The 20,962-nt window shown below is 40.1% G+C and overlaps 1 protein-coding gene across 1 annotated transcript in view; it reads left to right on the forward strand.

Annotated features, from left to right (window-relative positions):
• The window catches only part of Arid5b (AT-rich interaction domain 5B), a 178,677-nt gene that overhangs the window by 121,295 nt on the left and 36,420 nt on the right, over positions 1-20,962 (forward strand). The window contains 2 exon segments of the mRNA XM_047554478.1: positions 14,360-14,472; positions 20,477-20,681. Of these exon segments, the coding sequence (XP_047410434.1) occupies positions 14,360-14,472; positions 20,477-20,681 (318 nt within the window).

A 20,962-nucleotide genomic window follows, 5' to 3' on the forward strand; every position in this document is an offset into this window, starting at 1 on the left:
CAAAACAGTTTTCTGTTAAGTAAGTAGTTAGCGATAGCTGGGTCTCAAAATTATTTGGTGGAAATTAAAATGTGGTTGTACACATCTTCCCCTTATTAATGGTAATCACAACCCCGTGAAGATGCTATAGGTAAAGGTAAACCACTGAGATAGCCCAGTCACCTTGCCCTCTTCAGAGGTCTCTGTGGGATCAGCAGTCGGTGTAGTTTGACGAGATATTTACTATACTCTTACTAAATGCCGGATACTGATTTCCAAACATGTCAGTCATTTGTTCAGTCACTGTTTCCTGAACACCTACTATGAACGTGCTACACTGACCAAGGCAGACGTAATCCCTCTAGTGTCTGCTGACACAGAGGCACACTATTTGCATGCAGAGTGATAGGTGCTAGGATAGAAGCAAACATGACACAGAAGCTGCAGACCAAGGTGTCCTGGCTCTGCTGGAGATGAGGGTCAATAAGGAAGCTTCTCAGGGATACATGACCAATGTCAGCTTAGAACAAGCAGGAGTTGGGGCAAGAGAGAATAAAGCCAAAAAAGGAAAGGTACATCACAGGAAGCGGGGGAATAAAGGTTCACAAGTGGGAAGCCCCAGGAGGTGCTTGGGACCTCCAGGGCATTTGTTACTATTGGATGGTAACAAGTGGGCTCCATGTCAGGTAAGCTGTGGGCCTGTTATTCTTGCACCCAGAGATCCTGATTTCCCAAAGCCTTTCTTCAGTCCCAGGAGGGAACCTTCCTTTTTTTCCAGTCCAGCCTAACAAAAGCAAGCAGGTGGCAGCAGGCATTGAAGCCAAATACCCAAGTGCTGTCCTGATGTCTTTGCAAGTGTTTTCTTCTTAGTCCCGCCTACTTGGGGCTGAGTGAACAGCTGGGAGTGTGGTGCATGGAAGTCCTGCCAGAGGGACCCACAGTCCCTGTGCTCCAAGTGAGCTTTCTCAGTTGTATGTTTTGGCATTTGAACACAGTGGGAATGTCCTTGTCAGCTCCCAGTTGACTTTATTAATTGCAGTTCCTTGGAAAGTGTGTTTCGGTAACGTGGTCTTGGGCTGAGAGAACTGGCACTGTGGAGACCCAAGTGGAGGTATTTGGGACCCATTGAAAAAGTCGTCTGCTGCCAGGGCACTGATGCTGGTCCCATGCAGCCAGCAGAAGCTGGAGTCTTATCACAGCTCTGTTGCCAATTGTGTGACTTTGGAGGAATCACGAACTCTCTGGATCTTCCTTTTCTGATGTGCCCAATGAGAGTTTGGACTAGATAGTGCCTGAGATTCCCTTTAAGTTGTGGAATACCACCATTCTGTAAATTACTCAAATGAAGAATCCTACTATCATCCCACCTCGGATTCACCAGTTCCTAACAATGAGGTTGGGTTCCAGTCCATCTGAAAAATCAGGAGCCACTTCCTGCAATTCATGTCTTGTCTTGACTCTCTGGCTCTGTATTTTAGAAAGCTATCTACAATAACTCTCAACTTTAGATTCTAATTTTTTTGAGATACAAGGAGACTTCATTTAGCCTCTGAGTGTTCTTAGAATATATGGCAGCATGGATCAAGTAATCCATATTATTAGCAGTGTCGCAAGAGGCTGTCACCCAACAGCTCTGTATTATGTTTCCTGGCCCCGCCCCCCACCCGCACTTCCCTGAGCCCCAAGGCTGTGGTTAATCATGTCAAAAGAATGTTTTAAAATTGCTCTTCTGTTGATTCCAAAGAGTCAGGGCCCTCACGTGGTTACAGTCCTGGGCTAAGAGTCAAATTCTAAATTTAATTCAAGCCTCTATGAATGTCTTTAGTTCTGTACTTCCTCACCATTTAGCCATGTTTCAGTTTTCCCATCTGCAAAATAGGCATAAGATAATTCGCTCCACAGAAATACAGATGGCTTTATTCTACACAGGATTGGCATTTTATTGTGGCAGAATATCATTTTACATTCCATAATAGGAATCAAACAAAAGCCCTTTGAGTACTACCTTGTGTAAACGCCTGTGCTTAAAGGCAGATGAATTTCAGAGGTCAGCAAATACCACCCCCTCCTTTATTATTTTTTTTTTTTCTTAAGCTAAACAAGACTAACTAGGGAATTCATTTTGGAATAAAAAGACATGAAAGAAAGGGTATTTCAGCTTGCACAATAGTACAAAGAAGAACAAGACCCGTCATGTTTTGCTAAAGAACTCACAGCTGTTTGATTTTATAGTAAAATTACTTTAAGAACTTTGCTAATTCAAAGACAAACCAAACAACTATTGTTGCAAAACTGAACTTCCACGTGTGAGTGGAAAAGTGAAGCTCAGATGACTCTGCCCCTAAAATCATATTGAAAATACAGAGGAGTTTTGTTCGTGCTGGGGTGGGGGAGTGGCTTTTCTTTAAAGGGAAGACACATGAAAGACAGAACTGGTACATTTACTGGTAATAACATGAAAAATAGTTTATGTTCATGTGTACTTTGCTGCGAATTCTCTCCCAACTTCTTCTCAAGCTGCTCAGTTTGTTTTAATACCAAGTTTGTTTGCTTTCTGGGGATGGGCCTGTCAGGCAGGAAATTGTCAAAAGACATACAGCAGAAATTTTAAATAGTGTTTCTGAAAAATAGAAATAAATGCCAATTGGGTAACTGGTTCTTAAGTTTTGAGTTCAGAATTCCATAAAGTTTTCATTTTTACAGGATCTGGAAAGATTAATTGTAATATCTATAGTTGGTTTTATAAATTCTAAGTTTCCATATGTTGCCTATTGTCAGAAATAAATAAACTGTTCTAATTTAAAAAAATAATATTGGCTTTTCTTCCATATTAGGGAATTATTCAGACTTCTTTCCTTGGTTCCTATAATTCCAAACCAGTTGGAACATCAGTCTATTTTTGGTTATGAAAGAACTTTAAAAATGTGGGCATGATTTTTTTAAGGTTCTAAATCTCGTAAAAATCAGTTTTCCGTGTACATAACAGCTCTGGTTGTAAATATAGTGAAATCATTGTATTCTAGGAAGACAAAATTCTAATTTCCATATTACAAGCCCCACCCACCCTCACCCCCACCACATCCATCACCACATAGGAGGACTGTTAAATGTAAATTCTAAAACATATAAAACAGCATAAGGTTGTGATTTGCAGCTGTTTCTATCCAAGATGAATGTTCTTACCTGTATTTGATTAAACTCTTGGTTTCTGGGTTTTTATGGTCGTCCCAACCGTATTTCATAGATTCACCACCAGAGGGCGATGAAGAGTTTGCTTACAGCTAACAAAGCTAGAAATGGTTTTAATATCAGTTAAGTGTTTTAGCTTGGTAAGGATTTATTTCTCCGCCTTTCAATTGCCACACATGCAGCCTCTGAGTTTCCATTAACAGCGAATAATAATCCAAATAAAGTTCTTCTGAGGGAAAATATAGACAGCCGGGTGCAGACAAGAGCTTTTGCCCAAATAAGGTTCCCTTTTGTGGAGACCCCATGTGTTAGATAACCATCAACTGACAGTTGGTCATGAGTTAATAATGTTGGATGCTGAAATATGCATACCATGTGCTATAAAAGAGTCTGGAGGACAAAGACAAATACTTCTATAGTTAGATATCAGAAACATACCAGAGGTGTGCAAACTGCTTCACTAGATGTACCCACCAAATAATTTCATAAAAAATATTACCTTATAAGCTTTAAACAGTAGAATGTATAATATTCATTGCATATTTTGTTGATGTTGCAGAGGTTTGGGTCTTAATCTCTCTGCATACCACTGCCTTCAATGCTATAGCAACTTTCACCTTCTAAGAAAAGAAAATATTTCCTAAGCTTATTTCAAGTGCCACATTGCTTTTGTTGTAGTTTTACAACTAGAGACATTTTAATGGAAGTAATAGGGGGTGGGATTGTTCCATGAGAGAATCCAGGAGGATGTGCAGGCCTTTGATTTTCATGTTGTGTTTGGAGGGCTGTTAATTTCTAGTTATGTTTCTGTCTTGCTGCTGCATAGGCATCTAAAGGTGAAGGGGCGGGGGAAATGGGCTCTGATTTTAACTCCGGTGACCAGTTATTTGGGAGGATGGGACATTGGGCCAGCTGGGCATTGGGCAGCCACCTTCTCAGGGTGATGCCTACGGTCTTTCTGGTGCTGTGAATGATTCAGGGTGGGGGGAAATATGTCTTTTCCTCTGTTCCCGGAGTGCAAACCTTTTTGTTCTGTTATTTTTTTCTCATTGGAATACCTGTCTTCAATGCATAATCTCACTTTCTATCCTGTAAAACCATGGAACCTGAGGCTGCTTGGCCAAGCCAGCTAGGCTATTCCCTTGTCTCTGGGCCTGACTATATCTGACCTCTCTGCTTACTTTCAAATGAAATATCCAACAGGCAAACACAGACTGTGAACTTATTCAACAATTTGTGGTTAAGAAGTCTCTACTTAGGACTAGCCAGAACCACTCAAGTTCAAGTTCCATTTATTCAGTTTGCACTGAAAGAAAATGGCTCACGTTTTAATACCCAACTTACACTGGCAACAGAAGAGAAGAAGTTGTGAAGTAAATAACTGGCCTTTCTTTCTCTCTGTCTCTCTCTTTATCATTTCTCTCTGTCTCTTCCCCCAGTCTGTTGTCAAGGCTTTAACATTTGCTTTGACATCTTAGTCAAGGAAGTCATGAAATCACATTCTCCTCAGGGCCATCTCATAGCCTTGAGTCAGTGATGACCAGATTTGAATCTCACAAAGGAGATACCTCAAGTTTGATAAAATTTTTAATACTAACATTTCTACAGAACTGTCCTCCATAACAGGGAATAAAATGCTAAATTGTATCAAAACTCTGAATCACAATTTTTGTTGGTTATTCTTGCTTCAGATGTTAATCTTGTTCTGTCTGCTCTTAAACATATTTCCAAGGACATATCTATAATCATAACATTGAATTGTTGACTAAACCAGCATCGCCCAAGAGAAAGATAATGGAAACCACATGTAATTTATAATATTCTAGAAACCACATTTTTAAAAGGTAAAAAGAAACATGTGGAATTAATTTTAATAATATATTTTATTTAATCTACTATATCCAAAATATTATCATTTCAATATGTAATCCATATAAAATGTTATTAATGAGCTATTTGACTTTTTTTTGTACCCAGTTTTGGAAATCCAGTGTGTATTTTACAATTGCAGTATGTCTCAATTTGGACTTGACATACTTCAAGTGCTCAGTGACACCTGTGGCCAGTGGTAACTATATTGGACACAGAAGCCTTAAATAGCAGAAGAAATGGTTTATCTTATACTGAGAAGAATATCAAAAAGTTCTAACTCCTGTGTTCCTCATGAGATTTACATTAGGGTTTCCAATGTATCTGCCTGGGTTCCCTTACAACGTGACAAACTATTGATCCCATTAACTGAACACTCCAGCTTGCCTGCTGAGTTCTAATCATCTTTCCATAGTCAGTATACCACCAGGTATCATGGAACTTGTTGCTGCCTCTCCACCCTGCACCCTGCAACCTGGTTCCTTTCTTTTCTGGTTTTGGACCCTCACTCCACCATGCTGCAGTTTACACACTCTTCCATGTGATCCATGAGTTCCATGGTGCCTCGGAAGTGTTTTAAAATCATTTTCCAGGATGGTGGCTTCTGTACCTCCACTGGGAAGTGAAGCTCAGGGCCCAGTAAGGTGCTCTGTCAAAGGCTGTGCTGGTGTCTTTTAAGGAAAGGGAGAGGGTTCACCTGAACAAAGAGAAATGCCTCAGAATCTCAGACATGCAAACATTGCCATCTTTTTACTTTTAAGTAAGATATGATCCTACTTATTACACTATTCTTTCTTGTAAGGCAGAAAAGCATATAGAGGAAGAAAAATCTCCTTTCAGTATTGATTACAATTGGATTTTTTTTAAAGCAAATTGGGGCCCTATATTTATTTGATGACCTTTTACTTTTTCTTTTGTGTATGTATTTTAAAAACTGTAATGTCTTTCATAATATATTCATGCAAGTCTATAATAAGTTAAATATCTCCATGTTAATCCACATTCACACGTACCAAAAAAAAACCTCTTTCACTTATTTCCAAGTGGGGAATGTTTTCTTTAGAGATGTAGCAAATCAATTATCCTCAACATTGAAAATGGAATATCTCATTTCCAATCCTGGAGAAATAGCTGAACAAGAATGTTCTGTTTATATATGAGTTTAAAAGCTGTTCTGGTATTTACTGTTCTTACAAATCTATTTGATACAAAAAAAAAAAAAGTAGCTTTCAGTTCTGTGCTGTCATGTTCAATAGTGACACACAGAACATAGCAATCATAGACTGGAATGAGTGCATTTATTGATTGTAACAAAAAGAAAAAAAGAGAGAGAAAGATAAGAGACAAAAAATTTCTCTGTATTTAAGAGGCCTTATCTTTATTAACCTTCAGGAACTGTGGAGATAAAATGTCCTACAACAGCATTTCCAGAGTCGATCTTTAAACATTCCTTAAAAAATAGACAATTATATTAAGTTAATATGCTGTTCTGATTACATAGTAGCATACTAAGACTAACTCTGTGTTCACTGCATAGTTTTCCACAGATGGGAGCAAGAGTATTTTGAATGCCTAAGAAAAAGCACACAGTGTAGCATTGAAAGGACACACTGTTATTGAAATACGTTGCCTGACTAACTTTCTCCACTGAGGGAGGAACCAGGCACCATGCTCATGGACCTAGAAGTGATTCTTGGATACCTGGCATCTGGAGATATGGACAGTAAGAGAGATGAGTTACCAAGGTGAAAGTGGAGGTTTAGCCACTATGACCAAAAAGGGACCACTTTGGGGTTTTCTAGTTTGTGACTTCATTAGAAGACCCTGGATGGAGGGGCGGAGCCATAAGATGAGGATGTAGGAATCAGAGCCTCAGTGTGCAGTGTGAGCACCTGGATAGTGCTGCCACCGCACCCCTAAGGACACAGTTAACTCTGAAGGTGTCCTTCCTGCCCTGGGATCTCTGGACAGAGTAGGTGGGCATTCTAAGGTAGAGTAGTTTTCCCATAAGATCCTGACTCTCAGGAAACCAAGGCCATGTTCCCATCCAGGCTGTGGTATGTGGACCCTATTATCACAAAGATGAGAGCATTTTTTCCAAAACAGCCAGGAGTCACTACCTCCACCCCTTTACAAGTGGTAAGGGGGACCCCTGCCCCCATGGTGTCTACTGGGACATAATGTGGGTGGTTGAAACAGAGCAGAAGAAATAGATGAGTATTTGTGAGGTCTGGAATGGATTTCAGTCTCCTTATCACCAGGATTCTCCCTTTAGCATCTACCCTCTGAAAATCCATCAGATTCTCTTCACACCACCACCGACTCTGAGTATCCTGCATACTTCAGGTGGTCATGAAAAACTGCTAGAATCCCTTTCTTCTTGGCTAGTGTCCTTGTGAACCTCTCTTCTAGACTTTCATAACATTTTTGTAATATGTTGGAACCCACTATATGATTTTGAAATAACATCTAGATTATATTTGATAATTTCTCTCCTTCCTCAAGACCCAGAGGAAAACAAGGTTAGAAATCCGCCTATCTCTGCTGATAAAAACTGACTACAAAAGAGCTTCGCTTGTCTTTTAATGCAGAAGCTCATGCAGAAAGCTCCTGTTTTCAAACCAATTAGCAATACAGATGAGCTAGCAAGTCCTGTTCCATTTATGGGATGGGGGAAGGGTAGAAGTCAAATAATCTGTGTTTTTAAGTGTTTCTGAGAAATGAAGACCTCCAGGGCAGAGAGAGAGGGCGGATCAGGAAATAGCTATGTAAATCACATGCCAATGAAATTACTAAAACTTTGATCAGGGGCATTAACAAAGCTCCAGCATTCACAAGTATGAAACTGGAGTGAGTAAGACTGGGCATGTTTTGGAAGAGATTACAAGAGTGTTTACTTACATGGTTTGTTGAGCAGTCAATGAAGTCCATGGCTGTTTTGGACTTACACTGCCCAAGCAGTCCAGGTATGACAAATGTGGTAATACATTCCACTCTCATTAGTGGCTCTTGGGGATCTCAGTGATTCTGACCAAGAGCCAAAATGACTGGACTTCATATAGAGCCAACTTCAGGGTTGTTTTGTTTTGTTTTGTTTTTGTTTTCCACCCTTTTTCTAACAACTTCAGTGCTCACCCTTCTAGGAGGTAGAACTGGAACCTGGAATCTATGACAGCATAGTTCATTGAGAAATGCTAAATTTTAGTTTGTAGTTCAAGTAATGTGGGGAAATGATTAGGGCTAAAAACAAACTTAGAAACTTGAAAGTTCAGATCTTCACAAGGGCCCATGGCATCCAATGTGATCCACCTGATGAATTCCTCTAGAGATCATTCATTCAGAGTTGGTAGTTGTTCTGGGCTGTGTGGTCTTGGTGGCCTTTGGAAGTGAGGAGTTTTTAAATCTGTCTCTAACATCTGGGTGCACAACTCTAGGCTCATCTTTTTAATGCCTTTATTTGGAAAAAGAAATTAAAGGAAACTGTCAGAACAATTACCAAATAACCACTCTGACTGCATTGTTTTGCCATGTCCATTGCTCAAAATTCATTATTTAAAGTTTGAATGCCCTACAAGATCAAGTTGTTCTTGTTAATGGCCCTGTGTGTTAGTATCTCAGACAATACAACTACTTAAGTATTTCTGTTGGGTGTAGAAGACTATTTATAAGAAAAAAGAATAAAAATAAAATGTGTATTTTATGAATTTGCAGAAAGATTTAACCAATTAAATGGACATTGAGTTTTGACAGGAGTTACATGGAATAAAACTGTGGATTTGAAATAAAAATTTCAGGTATCATTTGTGAATTCCTAAGTTGAAATGTTGGCTTTAGTAAAAGCCAAAATGAGAACTGAGAGTTTTTAGTTTTCTTTCCCCCCCACCCCCAAGTATTTGAAAACTGAAATTCTGTAAGAGATTATCTGTGAAATGCCTTTCTTTTATTACACTCATAAATTTTAGGAGTGGCTTTGATCAAGCATTCTGCCATTCTTGGTTTCTAAATCTTGTACTCATACGTTAATAACTTTAAAAACATTCATCCTATTTTTGTTGTAGTGAAAGAGGAAGTTTCTAAATAGTCAAAAGGGAAACATTGAAAATAGAACAAAGTAAATGGTAACTAAATTAGGTTTTTTTTTTTCTTCTTCTTCTTCTTCTTCTTCTTCTTGAAAGGGCAATGCTCCATGCTGGAACTTGCCAGAGTATTTTAAGATTATTGTCTATAAAGAAAATCTACCAGAGAATTGTGATCCTCAACAGAAAGGCATTACAGAAATGCCTTTATTATCAGGAACACAGACTATACATAGACTAATGTTTGTCAGAACCTAATTCTTCAATCAGTGGAGTCTTGTTTTCTGGCTTGTGCTTAAAACATACATTGATGCACATGCGCGGGCACACATGTACAACTTGCAAATTAAATGAGTTAACGCTCTGTCAACTTCCTGTAGCCATTGACCCTGGGGGTCAAACTCTTAGGAAAATTATCCCCGGTTTTCCATTCCCAATTCCCAATCCCCAGTCTCACAAAGAATTTCTCGAGAGAATATGTAGCTGTGTTGGCAACAAAAATCCTCTCTCTCTGCAAAATGGGAAGAGAGAGTTGCTAACTGATGAGTCAATCCAGCTTTTATAGCAGTTTATCTTCATGGTATTTCCAAGAGCATAAATGCTATAAAAAGAGAGAAAGAGAGGGATGGTCATGACAGGAAGAACACAGTAGAAAAAAAACAGGAACATTTAAGCCAAAAGCAATTTACTCTGCCAGTAACTGGTTACATTTCCTTTGTTTTATTATTATTATTGTTACAAGAGTCAGGGCTGAGATGAAAGTTTCCCACACCTGCCCTGCCCGAACGTGTCTGAACTTGTTTTGCTCTGTCGTTGAGAAAATAGCTATAATTCATTAATACTTTAAAATATTTTTTAAAAAGAAAACAATAGCACAAACATGGATTAGATGTCAGAGTAGCCTGGACTGCTGGAGGTAGCTTGGTTCTCTGTGGATTAACACCTATAGAAGTCACCATGGCTTCACAAAGGTGAATACTTGTTAATTTCTTGTCACTGAGTAAGAGGAACAGATGGACTATCAGAGAAAATAATTTTTTTTTTTAAACCAGAGATCTTTTCATTGATTAGGCAGAAGAGTCACAGGCCTGCTGTGAAGGGTAATGTGTATGGGACACTGGCAAAGTTTTAGTGACTTTAATGAAGTCCTATCGCCCACTGCTGAGTCTAGTCTTAGACTGGGGGAGATCCTGTTCTCTGTCAAGTCAAGGGGATGCTGAGTGCTTGCTGCGATGGACACTGTGCAGTATTTGAGAGTGTTTTCATGCTTGCTGGTGACAGTCACCTCAAGTTAATATGAATATGAATACGTCATTTATGAGGCAGAGTGAGTGTGTGTGTGTCTATTAGAGAGAATTTGCTTAAAGCAGAAACTCTGGATAAAATCCAGTTGCCTGGGTTGGAATCCCACTACCAATAACCATTTGCATGACCTGAGACAAATCATTTCATCTCTGCCTCAGTTTCTTGATCTGTAAAATGGGAATAAGAATTCGCACCTCCCTCGTTGGTTTGTCGTAAGTTCTAAATGAGTTAGTACATGCAAAGCATCCCAAACAGTAACCAGCACATAGCAAGTATGAAGTATGAGCTACTTTGGTTATGGGTGTGTAATATTGAAAATATCCATGCAAAAAGCACTTACTGAACTCCATGGTGAGCCAGGCCAGGGCAGGGCACAGTATTATACATACAAGCCCAAATAGGTGTACATTTATTGCTTTGCACTGTCACTTATTTAAGAACTGACCAGAGTCAAGTGTGCACCAGGGGAGTACACCACTGGCTTCTCAACGGAACTTTGTAAATAGAGATTAGTCCAACATAAAGCACCAAAGCTGCTACAATTCTGGAATCTTGGACTTTTTGTTCTTCCAGTATGTATGTAGCCCTTGGCGTTCAAGAAGAGGGTAGAAACAGGTCCATCCAGGGTAGTTGGAAGGGCTGGAGCTGTTTCTTAAGTAAATGAATAAAAATCCAGAGCCCACCCTGTCCCTGGCTCACCATCGCATCATGGTGTATTTACTTTGAATCACTGGACTAGAAAATGATTTGTTTCACTGGCCCCAAGGAGAAAAAGATAAGGCCTAGAAACCAGAAATTATGCTTTCCCCAAAAGGCAGCCCCTCAATCCCAAAGCTTCACCTGGGGTCTTTTGACTCCAAAAGATCTCATTTGTACTATGGGGATTCCTGCCCAGTCCTTCCTGTTCCCCTGCTCCTGGGGCATTGAACATTTGTGCTCTTCAGGGCATTTGTTCATTGCATGTGGGACAAGATACCAAATGCAATGGCTCAACAGTGATCAGGAGCTACAGGCCTGAGGCTTCTATCCCAGTTCACCATGCAACATCAAGTCTTTGGCTTATGTTCCTTGAGCATCCATGTAAGTCATAAAGGTGAATGCAGTTTTACCAGTGTCCAGAGTGACAAGTATATCAAGTGGTCACATTGGCCAGCCCAGTTCATGAAGTTGCAAAGGATATATGGACATCTTTATTTCCATTAGTCACTTGCTCATTCCATAAATTTATTATGTAATGCCGCCTCCTGAGTGTTGTGCTGGGGCAGATGACAGCTGAATGAACATGGTCCTGCCCTTAAGGACTGACCAGTTCAGTATAATAATATGCCAAAAAACGCAGCTCAAACACATGGAATTTAGTGATATGTTCCATAAGAGAAGGACAGAAAAAGAGTTCAGAGGGGAGGCTGGCTAAAAGAGTTGAGTTCGAGGCTTAAGCTGCTGGTGGGAATTACCTAACAGTACCTGAGATATACAAGTGCTTGTCCTATTAGGAACCAAAGGTTTTTGCTCTTGATCAAATTCCATTTAGAGTTTCAGTTTATGTGACCAGAATATTTGGTGCTAGTCTGTTCTAAATTTGTAATTCTCAGAATCTGCTGGGGAAGGACTTGTGCTTCTCTGTGTTCTGAAAACAGCTCAAAGAGTTGAGAAAATAGACTCAGTTGGGGGATGACTTCTTGTCGGTTCCTGGAACCTTTGCCTTTAGTATTTAAAATGGCATGTTCAATGCAAGTTATCTTTTTCGAAAAGGCCTTTGGGATTTGAAAGCTTTTCTGGAAATAAATGCCTTTTAGGTTTAAGTGCTTTTCACCAAAATGCTGGGAGGGGAAGATGATAGTAACAAGTCTTAGAACAGAGGCAATATTGTTTTGTGTCTTCTGATGAAATATCTCGGACCTGCTCCCCGGAGTTCTGTTTGTTTCTGTCAGCTTTTCTGCTGGGCTATTATTTTGATAAGGGACATGAAAGTACATCCTTTCCTCGGGGTCATTAAAGTCTTAACACTTGGGTCACTTGTGGAAACACTTCTGTGCTACACAAAAGTCTTCTAAACAAAATAGTCCACACCCTGGCTCCAGGCTGTGGACTGTGTCAGATTCATGGAACGTGGCATCACGCTCTGTCGGAGGAGCAAGAGGTCAGGATCCACAAAACAGGCCAGATGAAATCACCAACCCCGTGCGGGGAGGTGGAGAGAGCAGAGCCCTCCCTGCCAGTCTGGCAGCTCCAGCAAAGTGCTCAGAGCTCATCCCACACACTCGGTGCTAGTCACTGCCGAGTGTTTACATGAGTAATGGAGCTGCCGGGGGAGGGGAGTTGTAAGCAGAGACCGAGCCTCGCGGGGAGCATTCACAGGGAGGCTGACACACACGGAGTGGAGACTTCAGGGATGTGGCCGGGGAGCAGTCACATGCCGTAGCTTTCATGAACACAGACATCAATCAGGCAGATGTTTGTCGACTGGAATGGGTAATCTCTACTTTCTCTTTGCTTGATTTTGTTTGCGAGCTTGTTTACCTTTGATAATTCCGGGCTGGCTTTCTGGGATGGACTTTCAGATCAACGTTTTTAGGAATGAGATGAGAGCGGGATTGGGAAGGGGAAACCTAGGCTCCCGAAACCACTTTTTGAACTTTTGTTTGTTTTTCTCTCTGATTGTCAAGGCAGCTCTCTCTGCCTTGCTGAGCTTCACAACAAAAACTGATATCCCCAGCAGAAAATCAGATTAATAGGATTAATTGTGTCTGTAAAATGAGTACAAGGTAAAAATGTCCCAAACCACGGGTTAAACTGCGTGTCATAAGTAAGATTAACAACAGTTAAGAGGGTTCGTGTTGTTCAGATTCGACATTGTCATAATCATCCCCGAAAAAAATAGAAAGTATGGGTATCTTTAAAGGTCTGGAAGAAGTTGCCGGGGTGAATTCATGAGTTTGGAATTGTTGAAGGGCAGTTTGGTTAGTTGGTTGGTTTTGATTTTGCTGGACTTAAGTGACTGATGAAATCAAATGTGAAGCCTGCTGCCGGACAGTCTGTCATAGCACTCAATAAACAGCAGCCTCCTCTGCCCCACTACGTTTTGTACAGATCCAAAAAGGAACCAAGCTCAACATCAAGGATGAAATAGAACTGATTTATACCTTGTCTATGGCTTTTAAAAAGTGTAATCAGCGGAAACAAGTTAACTCCAGCATAATCTTTGAGATTTATTTTAAATAACCCTCTAGATCTTCATAAAAAATATATTGAAAAAGAAAACATGCTGATTTAAATGTATCTCCTAGATTTATTGAGATTTGAAACATGCTGGTCATGATATTATTAGTAAATACACATAAAAATACTTTGCAGCTTGTTATTGTGAATGACTCTCTCCATAGCTCTCTTTTTCTTCCCTCTCTCTCTCTCTCTCTCTCTCTCTCTCTTGCTCTCCCTTTCTCTCTCTCCTTACTCTGTATGATAATTTGAGAAAATGTTCATGTCTCCAAACACTTTCAAAGGGGGATGTTTTCAAGTGTTAGATTACTATGATACCATAATGGGCTGGCATATCACTTAGGTTTCTGAAAATAAGATACAAAACCAAATACAAAGAATGATCATGAAGCCTGGTTCAGGGTTATCTTTCAGCCCCAAATGCTTCTTTTCTAACAGTGGGGAAGGGCATTTTTCTTATCATCATCCTTTAGGCTTAATTTTTTTTATATTAATTAGACATAGTCAAGTACAATAATTTAGCTTGGGAAAACATACAGAGGGGGATAGTCTACCAAGCTGCAACCCTCCGGAGAGAGAAGCATCTAATGAGAATTGGCTGTCACAAATATGTACATTTCTCTGAACAATTAGAGGAGAGCACTGCTGTAAGATTCTGAGTCTTTACTAAGGAAAGCCATGCCAATGAAAATGTATATCAATTATTCTCCATTTGTTTTCAGCGCCAAATCTTAAAGGCAGACCACGCAAAAAGAAACCATGCCCACAAAGAAGAGATTCATTCAGTGGAGCTAAGGATTCCAACAATAATTCCGATGGTAAAGCTGTTGCCAAGGTATGATCATTCACTCCATAGTATTCACTGTGCTGCATCTTTTCGTTTTTCCTTTTCCTCTTCATCTCTCTGCTCTTGTGCCTTGGTGGCAGTTTTCAATTCAGAATCTGACTTTGGTATTCAGAGCCTTTGAAAGCACTATGCCGTGTCTGTTCCCAACATCTCCCCTCCCTGGTGTCTGGGGGTGGTGGGAGGCAGGCATTTTGATTTGTCAACAGAAAGGCTTCCCACCTCCCAGTTTGGCCTGTTGGATAAAGGACAGATGATTAAGCACCCACGTCACTGGGGCTGAGATTTCATAGTAGGTGACACAATGACATAGTTTACTCTGCTCGTATTAAAAATAGACCAGCTGAACCATCCTCTTTCTGAAAGTGTTCATCTAAATATGTTTCAGAGATTAGCGGAGGATGAAATTAGAAATGGCTGGAATTAATCTTTTTAGTTATGTACTTTTCAAAGTCACCTCTAATTCACACTAGAATAAAATTAAAGACACATAGCAAAATATTTGTATGTAAACATATTCTCATGTATCCACTTATATGTTTTTAAAGATCTCCGTTAGTGTAGAAAGTCTCAATTCCGGGCCTCCTTTGGTCCAGCCCATTTTGCCTGAGCATTATTTGGAATCTTTAAAGTGTGCACCCAAATTATTTAGCCCCTCAAAAAGTGAAGAGTCACGTCATAATTTTAGACTTATCTTTTTGATTTTTGTGAGATTGGTTCAGATTTCCACGTTCCAGTCACTGGGTGTTTGTGTGTGGGTGTTGTTTCTGAGCCAAAGACAGCAATAATCCATTTGTGACCTGAATTGAAAACCAGATTTGAACTGACAGCAGATTTCCAGATGCAAGAACTGAACTTTTGAAAATGGGAGCATTTGGATTATTGGTGAATTTGGAAGATTTTGCTGCAGGAAAAAAAAAAATGAATTTGGTTTTGTGTTGACAGTCTACTATTTATCTACCATGTACTCCACCCCTTTCTGGGTACAATAAATGTCCTAGACATTCACATTCCATAAATCTTATCTTCATTTATGATTGTTTCATCAAGAAGTTCTGAAGACTCTTTGGGTAGGATTTCTTCATGCTTCCAAAGGGTTAATAAGAGCCCAATAAGTAGAAATGTGCATTTTCCAATTGACCTTCTATAGTGAGTGCGCATGGATACTATGAAGGACATTTTCCTGTGAACTGGACAGGACTCTTGAGTTGCCTACCTAGGGCTTTGGTTTCCTTGGTCTTAAAGGATGTCAGCTGGAATCGCTTATTCCTTGTGATATGAACATGATATAGTTTGCAAGTTCCTGCGAGATTCTGCAGAGTGGAGCACAAAGGGTTTAGATCTATCACATTCAGCAGAGTGTGAACTGCCCATGCCTCGTGTTGGTGCTGGTCCACGCCTGAAGAGTGACATCATGTGTTTACTCCAGCACATACTGTGCCTGAATCCAGCAGGAAGAAGCTCCTTCCCTTGTCCTTCGGAGTTACTACCAAGTATGCCTCTGGGGATCTTCTAAAACTCATACAGTTTGATCTGAAAGAACACTGCTTCCAATGTTCCTCTCCATGGAAGGCAGCTCGGACTTAACACTCAGGCTCACAAAGCTGAGGAAAATAGGAGCCTGCTCTAAGGATGGGCTGTATTAAGTATCCACTGACTTATTCCCCTTAGAGGGGAGGGAAGTCAAGCCTGAGTTTTCTAAGTGACCCCTTTACCCCACCTCCCACCAGTGCTGCCATTCAGAATCTTTACAAGGGGACAGAGCACCCTTCCATTGTTCATGTGCTATGGTGAATGTCATGCTGCAGTCAGCTCCTGGGGACTGGTCAAATGCATGGCTCCTTTTGGAGTCTTGGATTAGAGTCCTGCCTTGGTCATTTCCAGCCAGTCTGCAAAACCACATCAACTTGCTTAGGAAGATTGGTAGGTGTGAAGTGTGGTGATCTCGTCTGTTGGTACCTGTCTAAAATATCCTACAGAATAAACAAGCCACATCCGGAACCAGGACAGCTATTAAAATGGCACTTGTTTCGTAAAGTGGTCTTTTCCCATGAAATGCTACAGTAGAGAGTGTAAGCTGTGACCATCTGATCATTTTCTGAACTGGAAGCAACATGTTAGGTGACAAAGAGCTATTTGACTTTAAGGCCTGTGTGACTGTTCTTTTTCTTTTTTTTTTCAAAAGTGCTTCAAACAGACCATTTCTAACTATGGATAAGTACCAGCTTCCTGCAGCTCCACACAGCAAAGCACCTAGAGTGGGACCCTCTGGGTTTGTGTTCATGCCTGGTAATTTGCCTGTCACTATCAAAAGGTTGTACTCTCTTCAATGAGTACATGATGGCAGCTTTGCAAGACCCTGTTTTCCCAGGGAGAGAGGATTTTGTGACTTCTCAAAGACAGCAAAAGTCACATGGGGGAAAAAGCTACCAGTTCTCTGAAGTCATCTTTAATGCATTCAGCTCAAATCCTGACTTTTTCCTGGGATCATGTTAAAGCAGCAGATCTGAAGCCCACTTTTGTTCATAGAGCGATCTTCTCTAGATAAAACTTGGCCTAAGTCACTAATTAAAGTCTTATATTGATAGAAGGCAAATATTTCCCTGTAGCTTTCAAGCATTTTCCAAAGATAAGAAGTGTATAACAGGTGGTTTATATTCAGAAGGAACATAAAGAAGGAAACTATGGTGTGCAATATTTGCTTTCATTTAAATCACAAATGTATGTTGATATTTCACAGATGCAATACTTCCATTATTTTCAGTATTTGTCAAGTCATTTACATCTCAGAACTATCCCAGGGATTATCCTTCTTGCTTCACCAAGGAAAACACTGAGGGTCACCCAGCAAGTCAGTGGCCAAACCAAGATTAGAACTCTAGCTTGTTTATTACTAGTTCAGCACATCTTTGTGCCCCAGTTAAAGACTAGATTAGTTATAACTCGATCCCATGGAAGGATGTGGTTAATATCAAATAGGTGGTGGTTCATTGAAAACATTAAATGTTGATTCTCTAATTAGTACTTCCTCAATCACTTTGGAAACCCCAGAGCGCTTCATGAACTCAACAGGTGTGTGGTGTTCAGGTCAGGAAAAACAGATCTAGTAATTAACTGTCACTATCAAAAGACTGGGCTTTCTCAAGGTCAACCTGAGGACTAGCTCATGTTTCTATTCCACCTGCACTGCAATAATTCAGTAGATTAAAATGTTGAGAATATGCTGGGTAAATGTGGGGAGAAGTATAGAAAAGAACTTGGTCCTACCCAGAAACAGAATAATACTCTAAAGTGCTCACTTATGTAAACTGAAAAAAAAAAAAAAAATGTTATCAAGCTAGTGGGAGATGGAAAACCACTGTTTGCTTGTTCGATTTTTACTGATACCTTGGCTCCTTGGGTGCAGCATGCTGGGGCACCCACTGAGATCAGGATGCAGTTCACCAGGCAGCACCCTGGCTTCACTGAGAGCCTATGCTGTGAAGCAGGGAGTGGGAATGACTTTGGATCTGGTTAGTGTACCCCTGTGTACCTTCCTTCTGTTTCTGGGTGTTTTTGCACAGGTGAGGCAGAGGGTTGAACAACTCTAGACATTGAAAAGCAAATCTCATAGTACCTTAACAGTGGTGCTTCTGACCTAATAATAGAGATGATCTGTCCGTTACCACTGAAGATTTAAGCCTCAGCCTGTTTTTCCCACAGCCTTTAGTTCTACTCTTTCTGTACTGGACTGGAGTTTGGAGTGAGGCAGACTTGAGCTCCAAACCCACTCATCTGCCCCTCACCAGGCATTTGACAAGACCATGACCTCTCTCAGTTTCAGGTTCCTTCACTGTAAAATGGTGCTAGATACCCCCCCTTTTGCAATATTTTTGGACATGAAGGTGGACTCTCTGAAGCCCACAGCACTGTATGTAGGTCATCGTGGGTGCTCATTCGATGTTGATGTTGACTTTTCTTCTCTTAGTTTTATCTCCAATCGAAGGAATGGAGCTCTTCTATGATTTGAAAGGCGCACCTAGTTTTATATTTTATGTCTCACTTGATAAATCACATTTTTAAGTGGTAGCTTTTGTAATGCCTCGTAATAAGATATGCTTTTTCAATTAAAATGTTTATTTTGACTGCAGATTTTAACATTTTTATTAAGAATGTCAGTAAAGCATAGTGTTTAAAACCACAAACCCTAGAGAGAGGCTGCATTCAATTCCAGACTCACCACTTATGAATTTGTGCATATTCACATGAACTTGTACATGTATACATGTTACTCATTCTATTGACCTCAATTTCCACTTTTCTAATTTGAGAATAATAACCTACCCCATAAGGGCTGTGAGCATGAAATGAAATAATATCTGAACACCTTTTACAATAGACCTTGGCCACATAGTAAACACTCAAAAAGGGCTGAAAAGCAATATAAATTAAAACTGGAGTGATTTTATGAGCCATCAAATTATACATTTCATCAGAACTTTGGACCCAACAACCTAAAATTTGGCAGTGAAAGATGATGACAACATAAAGTTTCACAGGATGTTTGCCTTCGTATAATACCACAAAGTACTCAAGTCTGAGAAGATCGAAAGTAAAACTTCTACATGGAGAAAATGTTTTAATCTCATTTCCACAGCCCCTTAAAAATTAAAACCTTATCTAGAGGCCCTACTGAATGAGTTGTGCGTGAGTTTTATTTTTCCAGGACCGGTCTAACCACATTAATCTGATGCGTTCACTTGAGAGAATAAGCAATAAAGAAAACCCTTGCAGAAGATGCTTTCCTTTAATACATAAGTGTAGCCTTTTATGTTCTTAGTGCTTGGAAAGAGGATCTGCAGGGAAAGAAAAAAGGGTTCAGAAATCTGAAATGGAGAACACTGTAGAATCTGTGGGACATTTTTATTCATAACATTTCCTCAGCACTTGCCCTCTTCCTGCCCGATGTTAGATATGGAGATGTAAAGAATATTGGAATGTACACATTCCCCATGGGCGCACTTGAACTCCAAGTCTGACCCTTTGTACTTCCCCCTTTTACAATTAAAATAGCTCAGCAACTTAGCGTTATATTTAACAACCATCAAAGGCCTCTTGTAGAACATGGCAGCTAGGAGGGAACATTAGGTTAGCAGCTCCACATGCCGAGTTCCATATTCGCCTGTAGTGTGGACGGAGGAACATCTGGAGCGCCTACCACCATTTATTTCTTAATCATGGAGCTTTTCACTCACTCTTCTTGAATTTTTAGCTGACCTCTTATTCTCAGAGCTGACTGAAAAGGAAGAAGTCCTCGTTAAAGAGTGAGATCTTTTGTTTCCTACTGAGGGTGTATTCAGGCGTCACCCTTAGGTGACAGACAGCAGAGACCCGGCTGATATTCTTGCTACCAGTATCTGCTGGCATTGACTTGTTTTTCCAGGTTGCTGGCAAGAATAGCAACAAGATAAGTTTACCAAACTTGTCATTCATTTTGATACAAAGTGTTACAATCTGGGACAATTTATTTAGAAAGCAAAGTTTGTTCAAGGACACTGATGGTACCCCTTAGGGAAATAAAGATGTGTCAAGGAACTCAAAAAATGTTCATACAAACACTAACTCTGATTTTGCATCAGCATACTTGTAGAGAGTCTAAAAGAAACTGGTGTAGTTAAGCAAACTATGGCCCACTGGCCACCTGTTTCTGTCAGTAAAGTTTTATTGGAACACAGCCACACCAGTTCATTTACATATTGCTCTCGGGCTAGAACAGGGTAATTACAACAGAGACCATAGGGCCCAAAACCCTAGGATATTTAACATGTGGCCCTTTACAAATTGGCCATCCCCTGATCCTAAGCTAGTTCATATTCAATGATACTTCTGAAAAGCCATTCCAGGGCAAGAGTCACTTACTGATTCATCCTTCCCATCAGGAAATGTCACCAGTCATGTCTTTGTAAACCCTCCAGTGCTGTGCCTGATTTGATGTGGTGTATTTTCTGTTTTGCAGGTGAAATGTGAGGCCAGGTCAGCCTTGACCAAGCCGAAGAATAACCATACAAATTGTAAAAAAGTCTCCAATGAAGAAAAACCAAAGCTGGCCATTGGTGAAGAGTGCAGGGCAGATGAACAGGCCTTTTTGGTGGCACTTTATAAGTACATGAAAGAAAGGAAAACGCCGATAGAACGAATACCCTATTTAGGTTTTAAACAGAGTAAGTATACTAGTTTTCATTTCTGAAATATCAAGATTGCTCAAATTCTTTGAAACGGGGAAAAGAAGTTTTGTTTTTTGGTTTTTTTTTTTTTTTTTTTTTTTTTTTTTTTTTACTTGGAATTATGTTGAAATCCAAATCTGGGGATGGTGTTCTCTGTTTATACTAAATCTCCAAATTGTCCCAGCCAAGAATTTTTTCCCTGCCTCTTTCCGCTACATTGTTCCCTTCTGGGACAGTTGCAGTGAGATATTTATAGGTTTGAATCCACTGATTATGAC

Source organism: Sciurus carolinensis, chromosome 5, assembly GCF_902686445.1.
Source record: "Sciurus carolinensis chromosome 5, mSciCar1.2, whole genome shotgun sequence".
Taxonomy (NCBI): domain Eukaryota; kingdom Metazoa; phylum Chordata; class Mammalia; order Rodentia; family Sciuridae; genus Sciurus; species Sciurus carolinensis.